General features: G+C 47.5%; 1 protein-coding gene across 1 annotated transcript; it reads right to left on the bottom strand.

The window, feature by feature from the left end:
- Window positions 1–597: 597 nt before the first annotated feature.
- Window positions 598–1,796, bottom strand: HOXB1 (homeobox B1). Its single transcript, XM_056126665.1, has 2 exons — window positions 1,220–1,796; window positions 598–926 (listed from the first exon to the last, which is right to left on the bottom strand). Exons 1-2 carry the CDS (start codon window positions 1,794–1,796, stop codon window positions 598–600), a joined length of 906 nt encoding a protein of 301 aa, XP_055982640.1.
- Between the last annotated feature and the right edge of the window lie 13,526 nt (window positions 1,797–15,322).

Here is a 15,322-nt window from a genome sequence, read left to right as displayed (position 1 = left end):
CAAGACTCAGACTCAGAAAACCACCTCTGCAGGCTCCATTAGTGCAATATAAATGTGCTGGGGGGTGGGGGAGGCTTTTTGGTGTGTCTCAAGGCAGCTGGTGCTATTGTAAGGTCTGCGGTGACTGGAAAGAATAAGCATTGGGAGTACGCCTGCACCCCAACACCCCTAAACAAGAAACTCCCAGGCCTCCTCTGTCTGGACCCAGAAGGTGCAGGGGCATTAGGAGCGCATCAGGAGAGTCCTGGCTCCAAGGCACTGAACTGAACAAATGCAGGGAAGGAGAATCCGGGGACCGTGAGGCTGGTTTGCCCCGCCAGCCCCAACCGCGTCCCCGCGCTGACGCCCAGACCCAGGACGGAAGGAAACCTTTCGCCCCACATTTTCACAGGCGCTACGGGATCTTCAGCCTCTGGGTCCTGAAAGGTTCCCAACCATCAGCACCCCACCCTGACTGGAGAAAAATGTTCCCCCCCTTCTCCCTGGAAAGCTCTAAACCAGCGCCTCCTGCACCCCCTCCTCCACCCTCCCCAAGATCTTGCCCAAGGAAGAGGCGGATGGGGAGAGCGGAGGGAAGAAGGGGCTGGGGAGTTTGATTCAGGAGGTGACGGAGCTGGGCGATGCTTCGGGGGAGGTGCAAGTGGACTGGTCGGAGGCGTCTCCAGCCGCCTCCTTGGGAGCGCCTGGAGGGACTGGGGGCAGCCGGGCTCCCTCCCGCTCGCGCTTCTTCTGTTTCATGCGCCGGTTCTGGAACCAGATCTTGACCTGCGTCTCGTTGAGCTCCAGGGTGGCTGCGATCTCCACCCTGCGGGCGCGGCTCAGATACTTGTTGAAGTGGAACTCCTTCTCCAGCTCGGTCAGCTGCCGCGTGGTGAAGTTGGTGCGGGGCCCGCCGGGCGCGCCCAGGCCCAGCTCCGACACCTTCGCTAGGGGCGGGGCGGGAGGAGCGCGCGTCAGTTCTCACCTCTCCCGCCTCCCCCGCCCTCCGCTGGAGCCAACCCGGCACCCCCAGCACCCTTGGGTTCAATGGCAGCTCTCCAAGTTCCCACGGACACCCTTTCCCATCCCAGGGTCCTCCCCAAGATACAGCCCACCTGAGAGCGCCCTTACCTTCCCCCGCCAGGGCCACCGGAGAGAACCCAGCCCTAGCCCCGGAGACCCTGGGCGGGGGGTCCGCGCTGTGTCCCCCGGGGAGCGCGTGGCCACGCCTGAGCCCTACCTGTCTTGGGTGGGTTCCTCTTCACCTTCATCCAATCGAAGGTCCGGGCGGTGGGCGTGCGGGGTTCTGTCGGGCAAGGCGATTCCTTGTCCTCCGAGAGATCGGCATAGGCCGGTGCAAAGCTGGCGGTCTGCTCACTGGCGTAAGGGGGCTGCGGCGGAGGGTAGGGAGCCGGGCCCACCCCGCCGGTTCCGTAGCCGTCGGACAAGGCCCCGAGTTGCGCCCCATAGCTGGAAGGATGAAAGTAGCCTCCATCCCCTTCTGGTTGGCCCAGAGGGTAGTACTGAGAAGGCCCATAGCTGGGGCTGCAGGCGGCCGGGGGTACATACCCCGAAGGCGCCGAGCTCGGGAAGGGCACCCCCAAGGCCGAAGGCGACTGCTGGGCGGGATAGCCTGAGTTCTGCTGGAGCGCAGGGCTGGGCAGCCCCCCGCCATAGCGGGTGTCCCCTGCGTAGCTGTCAACAGCCGAGGCCGAGCTGGTGGGGAAGGAAGTAGGGGCGCTGTGGGCGCTGTAGGCGCCCGGTCCACGGGTACAGAGTGGGTACTCTAAGAAGGAGTTCATCCTATTATAGTCCATGCGTGGAGGCCGCAGGAGGGTCGGCCCGTTTGGGGGAGACACCCTCTTGCCCTACAACCTTTCGGCAGTATGTCACCGCGCTAAAGCTTGCGTCCATGGCCAGACCCAGCTTGCCAGGGCCAGGACTCCCCTAGGAAGGGGGTAGGGAGTGGGGGTGGAGGGGCGCATGTGATCTCTCCCAGGCCAATGGGCGCACCGGCCAGAGTTTGGCAGCCCCGGCTCCCATCCATCACCCCCCAAGCATTAGCATGACAAAGACACTTCAATCACCCGCAGCCCATCCATCTGAGAGCGACGTGGAAGCGTCAAAAACATCTTTCTTCAAAGACTTCTGGAAAGAAGGGACCAGAGGGAGAGGGGGGAAAAGTTAGAGGAATATTCAAGACTTTCCTCCCCTCCCCACCCCCAAGGCCTTCAATAGGCTCCTGGGTTATTAGATTTGGACAAATTCAACCCAGCTGCCCCTCACTCTTCCCACCCCCCAGAGAAACCTTCCCCCCAAGGCAGTAGTCCAGCAGGATGGTGAATCTCCTTAATTCGCCCAGAATTCCCACTCCCTGTTTCTTTCTCCCAGTTTGTCTTGGAGAGATGGGACACAACGGCAGGGCAATCTTGTCATCTTGGGCCAAATGGGTGACTGTGAAAGAAGAGGGTGCCAAGTCACCTAAGGGTGTGAGGCTGAGTCTAGGATCTAAAGGAAGAGTTCATTCATGAGAGGTAGAAAACTGACATTTCAGGGATGAGGACAGAAACATGGAGAGGAGGGTGAGCCATGCCCCATTTCTCTTTCCTTGTCTTTGCATAACCTAGTGCTCCCTCCTCATTCACACAACCATTTCTCTCCCTCAGACTCCCTATATATTCTCTCTGTCTCAATCCATCTCTCCGTTCGTCCATCTCTCTCCATATTTATATCCGTTCCCTGCTGATCCATCAATTCATCTCTCTAGATGTATTTATTCTCTCTCTAGCCATCCATAGCTGTAGCTGGCTCACTCACTCAGACTCAAATAACTCCCTCCATCTCTCCAGAGAGCCACAATGAGCACAGTGCTAGGTCATGTTTACAGGCAAAAAGGTGGGAATTTTTATTTTCTCTCTGGAGCATTTAAAGGAAGGGTCATTCTGATTTCCGGTCTCTTCTTTCCCACTATCCTTCTCTTTCCCTCAAACACTCTCACTCCAAAAGAGCCCAGTCTCAAATCTGCACATTCAAAAGCTATTTCTGTCTTAAATTTGACTTAAGTCTCCAGTGGAGTTTCTAGAATTGATGTAGGGAGTTGACTCAGAGAGGGGAGGTTGAGGGTGGAGTCCCTGCTGCTCTATCTGTGAGGTAGAGCTAGGAGAAGGCAAAAGAACAGGAAGTGTTTCTGGTATTCTCTTCAGGCAGGGATGGACTGGAGGAGTAACCCTTAGGTAGAGCCCATTGATTCTCCACCTCCAGACTCTGAGGACAAGGGCTTGGCACAATCCAACTCCCACACTCATTTGTAACCTGTCAGGGTGTCTGCCTGGCCAGAGGCCTGGGACTGGGGCTAGGGCAAGTCCAGAAGGGCAAGAGTTCAGGGAGGAATCCCTGTCAGCAACTGAGCTCAGGCCAGGCAGAAGTAAGTAGGATAGGGCTGGAGCGAGCCCTCAGAACTTCTCAGGTTTCCCCTTCCAAGTAGGATGGGGGAGTTCTCATCCCTCTGCCAAGAACCAAAGTTGACTTTCTGTGTCTGTGTCTCTACCTCTGAATTTTCCATCAAGCCTCCTTTGCCTGTCCTCTGCTTTCTATCTCTAGCACCCAAATCACAATCACACACTTTCTCTTCTTTTAATAACTCTGAGCCCCAATTATGAAAGAGCCCAAAGCACTTCGCAGGACCCCTGTTGTCCTCATATGTACTCTGCCTCAGACCAGGACACCTTGTGGGAGGGGACCTGCTGGAGCTTCTATAAGGTAGAAGCAGTGGGGGAGGTTGAGAAAATGTTCACTACCAAAGGCATGAGGGTAGACAAAGGGAAAAAATGCCAGGGGCCTGCAGAGGAATTGAAGAGTATTGAGGTGAGTAAGCACAATTTTATGGGTAGGACTCAAACTCTTACACTTGACTCTGGGCTCAGGGCTTACTCCCAATCATGCTGGAGGTCAAACCTAGGCCTCTGACAGGCAAAACATGCAGATAACCTGTTGAACTATCTCTCTGCCCCTTTTCCCTCCTTTTTGGGTTTGCAAATGCTCCTAATTTTTCTTTCTGACTTTAAGAGACCCTCCACAGGACTGGATAAACAGTGGATAAGGTGCTTGCTTGTATATAGCAGACCCAGGTTTATTCCCCCCACATCCCTTATGAGCCCCCCAAACCCTCCAGAAGTGATCCCTGAGTGCAGATCCAGGATTAAGCGCCTAGCACCACAAGGTGTGACCTAAAAACATAATCGAAGTTAAAAGGTAACCTCCACAGAAATTTGATGAAAGGGGTAGTGAAATAGGGTTGTTCATGTAACCCCAAGTCTGAGTTACACCTAAATTTGATCAGGTTACCCTGCTCCTAATAAATTATTTTTTTGGCTTTTTATTCCTCTCTCTCAACCCAAGAAGACAATACTCAACTCAACTCCCGCTCCCAAAATGAAAGAAACTTTTTGAAGACTAAAAGAGGAAGTAAGGGGCTGGAGCGATAGCACATCGGGTAGGGCGTTTGCCTTGCACGCAGCCAACATGGCCGACACAGGTTCGATTCCCAGCATCCCATATGGTCCCCCGAGCACCGCCAGGAGTGATTCCTGAGTGCATGAGCCAGGAGTAACCCCTGAGCATCCCCGGGTGTGACCCAAAAAGCAAAAAAAAAAAAAATTAATTAATTTTAAAAAATAAAAGAGGAAGTAAACTTTAAGTCGGTTTAATAAAGGATTCAAAATCTGAGACTGAAGCAAATACAGGAGTTAAGGTATTTGCTTTGCATGTGGCAGACTCTAGTTTGATCCCCCCTACCACACATGGCCCCACCCAAACACCACCAGGAGTGACCTTGAGCAACTGAAACAGAGTAACTCCAGGTATGGCTCAACCCCACCACCAAACAAGATTCAAAATCTATCTGAGAGCTAAGGAAATTCCATCTCCCTAGTAACAACTGAAGTCACCAGGCATAAATAACTAGAAAAGGGATTGAAAAGTGAGACTGGCCAATGGCAATGTTTGTTTCAGCCCCAGAGCTCCCAATTCACTATGTCTCAGTTCATCCCAGGGCCTTGCAACTTTTCCTTTTTCAGCAGACAGATTAAAATGTACCAGGTGTCTGGGGCTGGAGAGATAGCACAGCGGGTAGGACGTTTGCCTTGCACGCGGCCAACCCGGGTTCAATTCCCAGCATCCCGTGTGGTCCCCTGAGCACTACCAGGAGTAACTCCTGAGTGCAGAGCCAGGAGTTACTGTGCATCGCCAGGCGTGACCCAAAAAGCAAAAAGCAAAAAAAAAAAAAAAAAGTACCAGGTGGGGCTGGAGCGATAGCACAGCAGGTAGGGCGTTTGCCTTGCACACGGCCAACCCGGGTTCGATCCCCAGCATCCCATGTGGTCCCCTGAGCACTGCCAGGAGTAATTCCTGAGTGCATAAGCCAGGAGTAACCCCTGTGCAAAGCTAGGTGTGACCCAAAAAGCAAGAAAAAAAAAAGTACCAGATGTGACCCAAAAAGCTAAATAAATAAATAAATAAATAAATTTTTAAAATGTAAGAAGATGGGGCCAGAGAGGTAGTATAGTGGGTTGCATGAGGATAACTCATGCACTTGCCTTGCATGAGGATAACTCAAATTTGATCCCCAGCACCCCATAGAGTCTCCTGTGCCCCTCTATGAGTGATCCCTGAGCACAGAGCCAAAAGTAAGCCCTGAACACAGAAAACAAACAAAAACCATACCATGATTCTTGGACCAGGGAGATAAACAAACAGGTTGGAGCTTATGTTTTACATTGGCTTTTTTTGTTTTGGTGGGGGAGGGGGGGTCAACTGACAATGCTCAGTGGTTACTCCTGGCTCTGCACTCAGGAATCACCCCTAGAAGGATTCATGGGACCATATCGTATGCTGGAAACCAAACGAGGGTTAGCCACATGCAAAGCAAACACCATACCCACTGTACTATCTCTCCAGCCCCACATGTTAAACTTTTGGGAGTCCCAGGTTAGATACCAGGGATCTCTTGTTTCCCTGAGCACCTTTATGTATGGCCAAGTAAGCAAAACATAAAATACTTACCCTGTTGCTTGATGCCTTTCCCAGCCTTAGCAGAAAGAACTCAGAGAGGGCCAGAGAGATAGTACAGTGGGTAAGGTGCTTGTCTAAAAATTTGATCCCCAACACTGAAATTTGATCCCGGGATGGTCCCTTAGCAATGCTGAGGGACTCTGAGAAAAAGGAAACTTGGTTCCTTCTTAAAGGAAACATCACAAGTCCTAGGCTGAGGAGAAATCTGTGGTACTTGGAGAAGTCTTTGCTAAACTCACAGCCAAATGCACAAGGAAATTAGGAATAATTACATATGCACTAATCTCTGGAGTGTAGGATTTTCTGGTGAATCAACTTAAATTCTCCACATATGTCATTGAACACAACATCAAAGTGAAATAAAGCTCCTCTCCAACAAAATCTAGGTAGGCATGTGTAGCTAGGAGACCATAGGTCCATTTAGAACTGACAGTGTCTTTGAGATACTGTCTTTGATACTATCTTTGAGTTTCTTACCACCCTCAGAAATCAGAGCACATTCACATTCTAACTACAACCCTTTGGCCCGAGTAGCTCCTTCAATTAGGCCCATCTGCTTCCCTTCTCTCTTCCTACTCTTCCTGAGACACATCTTGGAGGCCAACCCCAAAAGGCTAAAACTTAAGAATGAGGAGACTAAATTAGGGCTAGAAACTTTAGTGGGTAAGACACTTGCCTTGCGAGTGGCTGACCTGGATTCAGTTCCTAGCTCTGCATATGGTCCCCCAAGCATGCCTGGAGTTATTCCTGAACACTCAGCCAGGAATAAGTATGAATGCTGCTGGTTATGACCAGAAACAAAACAAAACAAAACCTTAAGAATTAAATGGATATTTAGGCTTACAGTTTTTCTCTGTGAGTTATGGCTTCTTTATATCAGCAGTAGCTCAATAGGCTGAATGCATGATTTGCTTGCAGGAGACCTAAGTTCCATCCCTGGCACCACTGTCCCCTGAGTAGCCCTGGGTATGACCTCATGCACTGCCAGGTTGACCCCAAAATCAAAAAGAAATAAAAAGAGAGATGGTATGTTGTAGTTATTTGGCAGTCAGGTAGAATCTGAATTTAGTAGTGTTTCTTTTAATGCAAGCAAATGAAGTCATGAATCTGGTTGAGAACTACAGACAGTATAACCATAGACAGATAGTATAAACCGTAATGGGAAGACTGCAAGTTTGTGGCCCAGAATCCATGGGTTCAGATCCTTACTTGTCCATTTCTTAGCAAAAAACCTGGACATGTTTCCTGGTTTCTCTGAGTCTCAGCCTCAGAGAAGAGAAATGGACTTGAAACTTCTTCTGTGCATTGATAATAAAATTAAATCAAATAAGAAAATAAAAAAAGAGCCAGAGAAATAGTACATAGGTTAATGTGCTGCCCTGCATGAGGCTGACCAGGGTTCCATCTCTAGCACCTATATGGTACCCTAGCACTGCCAGAGTGATCCTTGAGCAGTCAGGTGTACCACCTCCACCTGCAAAAATGATAATAATAATAATAATAATAATAATAATAAAATACAAACAGTGAAGCTCTACAAATGATGATGATTTATATCATACACAGAAATAACATGAGTCTCTCTTCAGTTTTCTAATACAACTAGCACATTAGAAAAGGGACCCTCATTCACTGCTCATGGGAATATCAACTTATCCAAACTCTTAGGAAGACAATATGAATATTCATCAAAGAATTAGGAACTGAGCCTCCATACTACCCAGCAATTCTTCTGGGAGAATATACCCCAAGAGCCCACAAACATGATACAGAAAAGACATCTGCATGCCAATGTTCATTGTAGAACTATTCACAATAGTCAAAATCTGGTAACAAAAGCCCAAGTGCCCATTATTAGATGATTGAATAAAGAAGTTATGGTACATATACAAAATGGAGTACTAATTAAGCTTTAAGAAAAAATGAAGTCATGCAATTTGCTGACATATTCCTTATCTTCCAAATATTTGGAATAAGTTCTCTGAGGGAATTGTGTTTTTTTCCATATAGTTTAACTTAGAAACTATTTCTTTCTGGGATAGATGTGGAGAATATCATGCTGAGTGAAATGAGGCAGAGGGAAAGGAACAGATACAGAATAATCTCACTCATGTGAGGAATATAAAGAAATATAGTAGGGGAATAACTAGTTTTTGAAGCAATAGAGAGGACGAGCAGGCCCTTTGTAGGGATCTTGCCACTATAGGGTGGTAAGGAGGGTGGGAGATAGGCCAAGGAAGGGACCACTATGACAAGATCTGGGCTGGAGCGGGTAGGGCATTTGCCTTGCATACAGCCGACCCAGGTTCAATTCCCAGCATCCCATATGGTCCCTCGAGCACTGCCAGGAGTAATTCCTTAGTGCATGAGCCAGGAATAACCCCTGTTAAACGCCGGGTGTGACCCAAAAAGAAAAAAAAATCTAATATATAGCAATATGGAAATATATGTAAGGAGAATAACATGTGTACTGTTTCTCATGTAAATATCATTATATTATTGGGGCTGGAGCAATAGCACAGTGGGTAGGGCATTTGCCTTGCATGCGTCTGACCCGGGTTCAGTTCCCAGCATCCCATATGGTCCCCTGAGCACCACCAGGAGTAATTCCTGAGTGCAAAACCAGGAGTAACCCCAGTGCATCAATGGGCGTGACCCAAAAAGCAAAAAGAAAATTATTATGTTATCAATATATGCTTTATCATATGCAAATTTCACTGAGAACTGAGAAAGGTAACTTTATTTAGATAGAGAAATATCTTCTAAATTGAAGGGGTTTTGAAGACAGACCTCTGAGGGCTGGTACCTGGTGAGCTGTGACAGAGAAGAACCGAGTGCTAATCTCACTTCCTTCCTGGACACTGGACCTCAGGTTGGCAAAGGACATGAAGAAATCCTCAGAGGGGCCAGGAGATGACTCAGTGGTCAAGGTGCAGGACTCTGACATGAGATCCCTGACACTGTGTGGTCCCCTGAGCACTGCTGGCAGTGAGCCCCAGGTGCGAGTGGAAGTAATTCCGTAGCACCACAGGGTCGCCTCAGTGGCCCTGCACCACAGCCCTGCACTCTCAGGCCCTCACATTGACTGGCAGGAATTCCCAGGAGGGCACCCAGCACCACTGGGTCAAGCTACTGCCTGATGACTTTCTTTTGCACTCGTTCTCCCAGTCCTGCCCAACTTCCCTGGGTTCTCAAACTTTGGTTTAACCAGGAACATCTGCTACCCAATAAAAAGTTGCCAGACAAAAAATAAACAAATAAATAAATTGAAGGGGTCTTTGTTTTGTTTGCAATGCTCAGTATTAAATCTAGGGCCTCTCACATTCAGAGCAAGCATTCCACCTCTGACACCTCTGAGCCATGTCCCTAGCCTGAGCTGAAGGGTTATTTTGTGGGGTGGATTGATTTTAGAGTCACACTTGGCCATGCTCCAAGGCTAGGTTGGTTCTGGGAGGCGTCACTAGTTATAGTGTTCAGGGGACCATGTTATACCGGAGGTCAAACTTGAGCCCCCTAAATGGGAAGCATGAGCTCCAGCAGTTTGAGTCACGCTTAGCCCTTAAATATTTTTAAATTAAATCATAATCTTATATATCTTTAAAGAATCCAACTGATTTAAAATCACAGCTGAAAGGTTTGAGGTTGGATATTAATAAGAATTTATAGTTCCATATCTTCCAAATATTTGGAATAAGTTCTCTGAGAGAATTGTCTCTTTCCACAAAGTGTGTAACTTAGAAACTATTCCTTTCTGGAATGGGAATTTCACCTAATTTCTCTAATCTTAAAAATAAAATCACAGATCTAGGGTATAAGAGATGGTATAGTGAATAAGTCATTTACTTTGCCCTCAGTCAACCTGGCTTCATTTCCTCCACACCACATATGGTCCCCACAAGCCCCACCAGCAGTGATCTGAGCAGAGAGCCAGGAACAAGCCCTGAGCACTACTAAATGTGGCCCCCAAACAAAAGCAAATAAATATCTCAAATCTACAGTATGTAAACTTCCATTTGAATGAAAGTAAGTCAGTGTTGGGTACTCTCTAAAAGGAAATACTAAAATAATAAGTATAATTGAAATATTCATGTTTATAATTGAGTTTATCCAAGTATGGTCATTTTGGCCTAAATAGGCACTTTGGAAATCTTACTGAAAACTGATGAAAATGAATTTGTAGCTGGGTGAAAATTCAGAGGGGTTTTCTGTGGTGATTGGGAGTTAGAAGAGGTTCTCTCACTGTTAATGCCTCTGAGAAGAAAATAGTTGGTCTGGTCTCTTTCTGTCACTAAATAGCTGCTTCACACAATATGAAAAGATGAGTTGGGTCAGAGTAGTGGGAGGAAGAAAGCAGAACTCGTAGGCTAGGCAGGCCAAAGAAAGATTTGAGCCACAGCAGATGGAGGGGTGATGTGGGGCCATAGTGGTTTGACCTTCTGCAAACTGAGGTTTTTAGAATGTATACACAAAACCAAAGTGTGCTAATCAAAGACTTGGGAAAAAGATTTTGCCCAAGGACAGAAAATTTATCAGAACTGTTCAGGGAGACCTAAATTTTGTGCCTATGCTTTAATATCTCAGCAATCAGATAAAATTTGACTAAAGAGAACTTTTATGTAGTTAATTAATAGTGAGACTTTGAGACCACATCCAATAATTCTCTCTTGTTTCAGGGTTGTTCCTGGCGGTATTGGGGGATGCTGCAGTATTGGGGGACAAATCGGGACTTCCTGCATACAAAGCAAACACTCATTCCATTGAACTATCTCTCTGGCCCTCATGGAGACTTTTAAAGTCCAATGTACTATGTGAAAGCAACATAGTGATTCTTAATGCATGGAATGTACAATTCTTTTTTGTTTGCTTTTGTTTTGGGGTACCACCTGGTGATGCTCAGGGCTTACTCCTGGCTCTGCACTCAGGGATCACTCCTGGAATTCCCATATGGGGGACCACATGGGATGCCAGAGAATAAACCCAGGTCAGCCACAAGCAAGGCAAACGCCCTACCTGCTGACCTATTGCTCTTGCCCCGGACTATTCTTGTTTAAGGTAAAGGTAAAGGTAAAGGCCCTCCCGTTGATCATCGATTTGCTCGAGCGGGCCCAGTAACATCTCCATTGGAGACTTTGTTGTTACTGTGTCTGGCATATCGAATACTCTCGGTAGCTTGCCGGGCTCTCCGAGAGGGGCGGAGGAATCAAACTCTGGTTGGCCATGTTGGCCGCTTGTAAGGCGAATGCCCTACCGCTGTGCTATCGCTCCAGCCCATTGTTTAAACAAGAGTAAACTTAAAAAAATGTTGGGGAAGATAGCAGAGGACAAAAATCTGTGGTAAACTTAACTAAGACTGTTCTTCATACTTACAGCTACTGAATACATGGCACTTGACATACAGTCCTGCACCTAATTACACCTAATATTCAATGAAAGGATTTCTCTCGCTGCTTATTTAAATAATGATCGATGACATAGTTTTTAGTGTAAAGATATAAATTAAAATTTGATTCAATGTCTCTACCAGATATGGAGGAGGTGTCAAACAGCAAGAATTACACCTTCTCTGAAAAGCACACAACAGCCATATCCAGTGTTTTACACGTTGCTTCTGAATACTTATCAATATACTTCTGGACCATACCCGGCAGAGTTCAGGACTTACCCCTGGCTCTGTGCTCATGGATCAATCCTGACCCAGCCAGGAACTGAACCCAGGTCAGTCACATGTAAGACAAGTAACATACTCACTGTACTATCTCTTTGGTTCTATAACGAATACACTTTTGTCTTACATTTATGTCAGGTATATTAGAAGTATGTAGTTCTTCCATTTCTTTCTCTCAGAAGAAGAAACTGAGACCCTGAGAAGGGAAGGGACTTGCCCAGGCATAAATTAATTTTTTTGTCATACCAGGCAATGCTCAGGGGTTACTCCTCACTCTGCACTCATGAATTACTCCTCGTAGTGCTCAGGGAACCATATGGGATGCCAGGGATCCAACCTGGGTTGGCTGCATGCAAGGGAAATGCCCTGCCTGCTATACTATCGCTCCAGCCCATCATAAGTTAATTTTTAATGTCTCAAAGTTATCATGATTTCAAATAATTCCTCAATCTAATAGTCATTTGCTTTTACCACAATATTAAAAAACATTCTTCTCTAAAGAATGACTTACCAAGAGGGGGACAGGCCAAGCAAAAGCTCTCTGGGTTGCACTGAAACCTTCATATTCCAACCACAGCCCATTTATAACCAGTCTCTGCTAAATACTTGTCTCATGACCCAAGGGGAGTACTCCAATAGGATGGAATGGGTGAGTGGAGCTGCCTGGCACTACCTTCTAATTCGCCAACACTGCTGGCTCTACTGCCTTGTCTAGGAACCCCTCCTCCTTCTATCTCTGTAGCCAGCTGGAAAAACTCAGAAGATGACCTAAGCAATGAAACAAAGAAAAGGAAATCATTTAGAACACAGGCATCCCAATTGCCAATTCTTTCAGCATCCCAAGTGACTTGACAATGTTTTAAACTTGCAAGTGATTGGGAAGATTTAAGAAAGGAGTTTTTTTTCCTTCTGGCAATTCATTAACTGCTTCTTTGGGATCGTGACATCAAAAATAGTAAGTATGAGAGTACTACAGCCAGTACTACAGCCAGCACTACAGTAGAGAGATACTACAGCCAATAGGGTGCTTACCTTGAACACAATCAACTGAGGTTCTATCCTTAGTATCCCATATGATTCCCCAAGATAGGTCATGAGTGATCGCCAAGTGCAGATCCAGGAGTAAACCGAAAACACTGCTGGTTGTGGCCCCCAAACCAAAATGAATAAATAAATATGGTAAATTTTGTAAATTTGGGAAAGCAGAGGGAAGTACTGTGTATTTCTGTAGAGTCTATTAATCAATCAAGGGAAATGAAATGCTGGCTGGCTCTTTTGAGTCTATGGAATAGGAGTTTCTTACCCCCAGGAGATACAAAGTACTTATACACTAAGACTTTAACATGACCTTCCTAATTCCCAGGCAACACAAATCACTCCCAGAGGTACAGAAGAAACCATGCAGTGCCAGAGATTGAACCTAAGGAGTCCATGTGCAAAGCATGCCCTGTAGCCCTTAAACATGGGAGGAAGATAGGAAGCAAGGGGACACTATTGATTTACAGCAGTACTTCTCAAACTTTATTTTTCAATTCAGCTTCGGATTTAAGGACTACACCTGGGAATGTGCTCAGGGATCACCCCTGATAGTTATCAGGGAGCCCCATGGAGTATCAGGGATTGAATCTGGCCAGAATAGCCCACATTTAAAGGCAAGCACCTTAACCTCTCTACTATTTCTGGCTTCATATTTTTCAGACTTTAATATGTGTATGTTACTGGGGGGTGGGCGAAAATATGTAAGTCTATATTTGTTTTCACTGTGCCAGGGATTTAACTCTGAATCTCACATGCAAGACCTGAGTTCTACAATTGAGCCATATCCCAGGCCTTGAAAAATGAGTTTTGAGTTCAGTAGATTTGCAGTGGGCCTGAGAGTCTGCACTTCTCACTAGCTCACAGGTAATGCTGATGCTACTGGTCCATGTACCAGCTCTGTGAATTGAAGCCTCAGAGACCCCTGAGTATTGAGACCAAGCCATGATCCCAGGCTGTGAATTCTCTCCAGCTGAGCAGATCCTGCATTTTTGTCATTGATGAAGAATGCTCTCCCTTTGACCAAAGAAAGCTGGAAGGTGGGCAATTAGCAAGATCCTTCTGGTATTCTTGATCTTTGTAACAACCTGCTATAGCTGAAAGAGCATTTTTAATTAGACCAAATTATCTAGTTTGGCTGTCCATAGAAATCAAAGCCCCAGCTGAAATGTCTGTTTCGTTTTGTTAGTGTAGAGATGGCTATGTGCTGTGATTTTTAAGATGCTGAACACTGCCTAAGGGCATATTTTATGGAGAAATAAACACACAGCCCAATGAGATGTATAGTGTGGTTTTAATATATTGTATATTCACTTATTTATGAGGAAAATAAACACATGAGCCAATAAGCTGTGTATTATTACTTTAATATGTTGAATGTATTTCATACCTATATATTTTATGAGGGAAAATAAACTAATAAGATACACGATATTATAATAACACATCTAATTGTTCTATATTAATTTATTTATGAAATAAATAAGTGCAATTTAACATGACATAAGATTATTTAATGCAGGAGATGAATTCTATATTAAGACAGTTTAAGGGATTAATTCCAGCTGAATAAAATGTGTGTACTTCCCACACCAAGGGGAGCACTTAAAAAATATGCGAGGGTCTGTCTAATCCTGCATGTCACGACCCATGTTGGCTTCAGGCTTATCCTGACAGTTGCTGCCTCTCCGTGCCTGGTACTCCAAGTCCCCGTCCTGCTGGTCCAGGGGAAAGTCGGGGAGGCCCAGGAAATAAACTGCTTTTGGAGAATGGCAGCATTTGCTGGGGGAGGCAGCCCCGCGGTGTCTGTTTCTGAGCCGGAGAAATATTAAATAAACCTAAGAAGGATGGATGGCTTTCCAGGGCCCCTTAAATCTCCAAGTTGCCCAGAACAAACCGGGAGGCAGATGGAGGAGATGGAACCTGGCCTCCCACTCACCGGGCTCGCAAGTAGCGCGGCGCGGCGGGGCCTAGGAGAGAGCGTGGAGGTGGCAGATGAAGTTGTTGGCAAAGACAGGTAGGGGCTGCGTTTGGAGAAAGCGTTGGCCGGATTCACCTCCGCACGCAGGCGACCCGAAGCCCGCAGACCCGCCGCCCGGCCCCTGCCTCCCCCACGCACGCGGACTCCCCCACCCGGCTCGGCCCCCGCGGGGCTGATTTTATTTATCATAAAAACAAAACGCTGGGGAGGGTCCCTCCCTCGCTCCCCGCGGCCTCTGAAGGCCCAGGCGGGGCGGCGGGGCTGCGGGGCCGGCTCCCCGCGGAGCACGCGCAGCCCGCCGCGGCCGTCATGGCGGCGCCGTCGCGGCCCTCGTCCTCCCGGGCCCAGCGCCATCTTGAGCCGCTTCCCGGCTTCCGTCCGCGCTCCTTCCCGCCCCTGCCCTCCAGGCCGGCCCCGCCGCCCGCCGCCCCTCGGACGCCTTAGCGCGCCCGACCGCGGGGACCCGGGCGTGGCTCGGCCGGCCTCGCGCCCTGCGCTCCCGGGCGCTGCTCCCCGAAGGCAACCCCCAGGCTGCAGCCGTCGCTGAAGGGCCATCCCACCCCCTTTCGGACGCTAAACCCAGAAGCGTGAGA

The sequence above is a fragment of the Sorex fumeus genome, unplaced genomic scaffold, assembly GCF_029834395.1.
Source record: "Sorex fumeus unplaced genomic scaffold, SorFum_2.1 ptg000063l, whole genome shotgun sequence".
NCBI lineage: Eukaryota > Metazoa > Chordata > Mammalia > Eulipotyphla > Soricidae > Sorex > Sorex fumeus.
This window is presented reverse-complemented; position numbering and strand designations above follow the sequence as displayed.

Excerpts from the sequence above, each read along its gene's own strand:
- HOXB1 (XM_056126665.1), bottom strand. The coding sequence starts at position 1,796 with ATGGACTATAATAGGATGAACTCCTTCTTAGAGTACCCACTCTGTACC. Across the intron at positions 927-1,219 it reads GAGGAACCCACCCAAGACAG|CGAAGGTGTCGGAGCTGGGC; the intron begins GTAGGGCTCAGG and ends CCCCGCCCCTAG.